This window comes from Crocuta crocuta, unplaced genomic scaffold (genome assembly GCF_008692635.1).
Source record: "Crocuta crocuta isolate KB4526 unplaced genomic scaffold, BGI_CrCroc_1.0 scaffold1562, whole genome shotgun sequence".
Taxonomy (NCBI): domain Eukaryota; kingdom Metazoa; phylum Chordata; class Mammalia; order Carnivora; family Hyaenidae; genus Crocuta; species Crocuta crocuta.
Window position 1 is genome coordinate 6,645 of NW_027532197.1, and position 4,057 is coordinate 10,701.

At 38.8% G+C, this 4,057-nt stretch overlaps 1 protein-coding gene across 1 annotated transcript; it reads right to left on the bottom strand.

The window, feature by feature from the left end:
- Positions 1-927: 927 nt before the first annotated feature.
- On the bottom strand, positions 928-3,716 carry LOC144242575 (olfactory receptor 4C11-like). The gene is made up of 2 exons (XM_077777547.1): positions 3,691-3,716; positions 928-1,828 (listed from the first exon to the last, which is right to left on the bottom strand). The coding sequence occupies exons 1-2, from the start codon at positions 3,714-3,716 to the stop codon at positions 928-930; spliced, it is 927 nt and encodes a 308-aa protein (XP_077633673.1).
- Positions 3,717-4,057: the final 341 nt, after the last annotated feature.

Here is a 4,057-nt window from a genome sequence, read left to right on the forward strand (position 1 = left end):
TGTTCAGATAGCCAGAAAGTGATTCTCCAAATATGAAACAGGCAAAGCTTCTTCTCTCCCACTGGGATAAAGTTACCACTTTCCTTTCACCTTTTCTTTCTCCACACTCTACATTTTTCTCTAGACTCCCTTCTACCCGTTATCCTTTTGCATATTTCTGCTGCCAACCCCCCACCCCAACCACTGCCTTTTCTATGTGAAGATCAAGATGAAGGGGAAGGACACCTCACCAAAAAGCTCCTGACGGGTGGATACCGCCCATCACTGCCAAGTGTAAAACTCTCCTCCCCCCATTCACAGAACTTTGAGAATGTTTTCCAGTGACAGTCCGGGTTTTCACTGAGGTTTCCAGCTTTTCTTGGAGTTTGAGGGTCCAACCATGTAGATGCCCCAGTGAGTCAGGCTGAGACACAGAGTCCACAGCAGAAGCTTCTCAGAACATCTTCTCCAAGTCCCAGGTTGTCAAAACCACAAAGTCATTCCTAAGTTCTAGTTCCATATAGATTAGCTCTATGTCCAAGTCTTAAGGACTAGAATAAAATCTAAAAAAGAATTAGTGCGTGCACACATACACACACAATCATTCTGTACTAGTCAGTACATTTCTGTGTGAAGACAAATTTGTACAGGAAGTGAAATTATCATGTGAATATGGGCATCTGTCAACAGAATTCAAGTAAGAGCCAGCATAGCCTATTCAAAATGGATGCAAACTTTAAGTAACCCTATTCTAATGCAATCCTCTAAGAACAAGGGGTATATATTTATTCATATTTATTTCTAATAATTCAATTAAATATATGAAATAGTAGTGGACTTAAATTTTCTTAATTGATTTTCCCAAGTAAGAATATTTCCGCTTTCCTGTCCATGAATGAAAACTAAGCTATTAGGGCAATATACATTAGAATCTCTGAATATACTGTATCAACAGAATTTGCGACACCATAACTTTTTCATGGCACTTTTCACCTCCGCATTCCTCAGTGTGTAGATCAGAGGGTTGAGCAAGGGCGTCCCGATTGTATAAAACACAGCCACCATCTTGTCTATTGGAAATGTGGTTGCTGGGCGTGTGTATATGAATATACACGGACCAAAAAATAGGACAACCACAATGAAGTGGGAGGTGCAGGTGGAAAGGGCTTTTCGCCTTCCTTCTGCACTGTGGTTTCGCAGAGAGTACAAGATGACAACATAGGACATAAGCAGGATTATGAAACTCACCGTGCATATGGCCCCACTGTTAGAAACAACTAGCAGATTTATCACATAAGTGTCCATGCAGGCAAGTTTCAACAAGGGCTGCAAGTCACAGAAATAGTGGTCAATCACGTTGGGGCCACAGAAAGGCAATCTCAAAGCCAGGAAAATTTGTGCTGAAGAGTGGATACAGGATCCCACCCAGGCTAGAATTACCAAAACGCTGCAGACGTACCGGCTCATGATGGTTGTGTATCGCAAGGGCTTACAAATGGCTACATAGCGATCAAAAGCCATGAGGATGAGCACGAAGATTTCCATGCACCCAAAGAAATGGGCTGCAAAGACCTGAGTCATGCACTCATTGTAGGAAATGGTCTTCTTCTGAGAAAGGGCATCCACAATCAATCTGGGGGCTGTGGTTGTAGAAAAGCAGGCATCAACAAAGGACAGATAGAATAGGAAGAAGTACATGGGACTCCCAAGGGTCTTGCTTATTTTAACAGTCACTACAATGAGTAAGTTGCCCAACAGTGTCACAAGGTAAAAAATCAAGAAGACCCCAAATATTATCTTCTGCTTTCCTGCATCCTGTGTCAACTCAAAGAGGATGAATTCGGTCACACTGCTATTCATCACAATATTGGTGGCAGCAGGTAAGGTGCAGTTGATGACAAGAGCCGAATCTGCAAAGAGAAGAAAACAAGTGACATCTTGGGAAGATTGGTGGGCTGAACTCTGATTTCCTTGCTTTTGCTCCATGTTATGTTTGCTCTAACTGCCTTCAATCCTCTGTGAATCTTTGTAAATCTTCAGATGCCGAAGCCTTTTTGAGATCTCTCTGTTGAGTCAGAAACTAACTGCATTGGATCAAAGCCTTTGCATTTGAGAATAAAAAGTAAATGTCCTCAAAGAATTCTGATTCCTACCAAGATTTAAAACTGTAGAAGTTGTATTTCACTTGAGCAAGTGACTAAACTGGCTTGAAATTTAGATTTCATATGAAAAATAGAGTGCAAATATTTACCTTACATGATCCTGAGTTTCCATAAGAAGCAACATATTGTTTATGCACAAATATACACACATATAGTTCATGTGTTATGCATTTTATCTACATGCTTTGAAATCTCAAAAAAACACTCTTCCAGTATAATTAAACACTCACATTGTTGGAGAATCCCTCTAGAAGAAAATATTCTCAGTTCAGTTGACTCATTTTTGGGTCCCTGACACCTTCATCTCTTACCCCGTCAGTATCTGAAATGACATACGCTTTACAAAATTCCATTTTGACAATCTTTTACTTACATTTCTCCTGTTCAATGTCAGCTTCACTGACGTCATTATATAACTTTGACTGATAGTTTTGAGGTTGGCATAACTGAGGAAAACAGTTTACCATCTTGACTGTACTGTTGGACTAAACTCAGAATACGGAGCCCCTCTGCCTATGAATTCAAATGCTATAAAATTCTAATGATGCCTACAATCTAAATAGTGTTTTTACTCATAAATTTTCATTTTACCCTGAATTCTCCAGGATACTTATAACATTTCATCTGAAAATTATCCCATAGATCCAAATAATATGTTTATGATTGCTCTATTTCAAGTTCTTGTTCACAGCATGTACAGTTTGTCATAGAAATCATCATATACTATCATTTTGTGTCCTGAATTTGACTTGCTGACAGCTAGCTCAAAGTTGGAGCCTGTTTCAATTCTGTATCTCCCTCTCTCTCTGACCCTCTCCTGCTCATGCTGTCTCCCTCTCTCTTTATCTTTCTTTCAGAAATAAATAAAACATTTAAAACGTTTAAAAAATAAACATAATCATTGTTAGTCTGCAGATAGAATGAAAAAAAGGCAACTCATAATAAGTGAGAACTATGTAAGTCTCAGCCTCTGCTACTCTCCCTATTATGATTTTACTTTTTCCCTTTTTCTGTGACATTTCCCCCTTTTTCTTATATTCCAAGCTCTCAATTTCCCCATTCTGGTTTAGTATTTTTTCAAAACATTTTAACATTGTACTACCTATTCTCTTCTCTCATAATTCCACGATTATCTTTCATCCTAAATATCGAATCTCAATTATCTGGACATCGTAAAGAATGGGCAAAATACTCACTTGTGCCTCATAATTTTTTACATTTAAGATACATGTGGATGAAGTCATTACTCATGTAAGGCACAATGTGCATGGTATTAGAATAGAAACCACCTGCAGAGAGAAGAGTAAAAATTCCTAAAGGACAAATTAGCCAGTGAAAACCTCAGGATTATGGTAAGGGATGAACTATAGCCTTAACTGGAGAAAGTCAGGCTCCAAACCAGGTTTCCTCTGTTCCAAACATCCTAACGAAAACAGAGCAGAGAGATAGGTTAGCACAGTGACAGGGCTTCGAGGCTGAGCCACACCACTGAGATTCATTCATACTCCGCCCACTGCGCAGTATGCTGCCCGGTTACACAAGTCCCTACATATCTCTGTGCTTCATTTTCTGCATCTGTAAACATGAAGAGTAAAATAATCTACTTTTTAGGGTTTCTATGAAGGCAAAATAATTCAGCATGTACAATACATAAGAGATTGGACCGGTTCTTTCATCATGATCATTACTATCAACTTTCCATTATGATTATTAATATTATCAAGAGATTAATCTACCTAGTACATTTACCCACACTACAGCTACACAACTGTTTTACACACTAATTTCTTTCCCTGAGTGGCAGAATCATCTCAGCACTGTGGATCCTGCTAATTCGCCCATGGTGATCAGAAGCTGGGAATGACAACTCCACATATCTTTAATAACTACTAAAAAAAAAAAAAAACAAATACAAA

What these genes read in the sequence shown, in the direction of transcription:
- LOC144242575 (XM_077777547.1), bottom strand. Translation starts at nt 3,716, where the DNA reads ATGCAGAAAATGAAGCACAGAGATAT. An exon ending in AAAATGAAGCACAGAGATAT is followed by an intron (nt 1,829 to 3,690) that starts GTAGGGACTTGT and finishes GATGAATAGCAG; the next exon opens with TGTGACCGAATTCATCCTCT.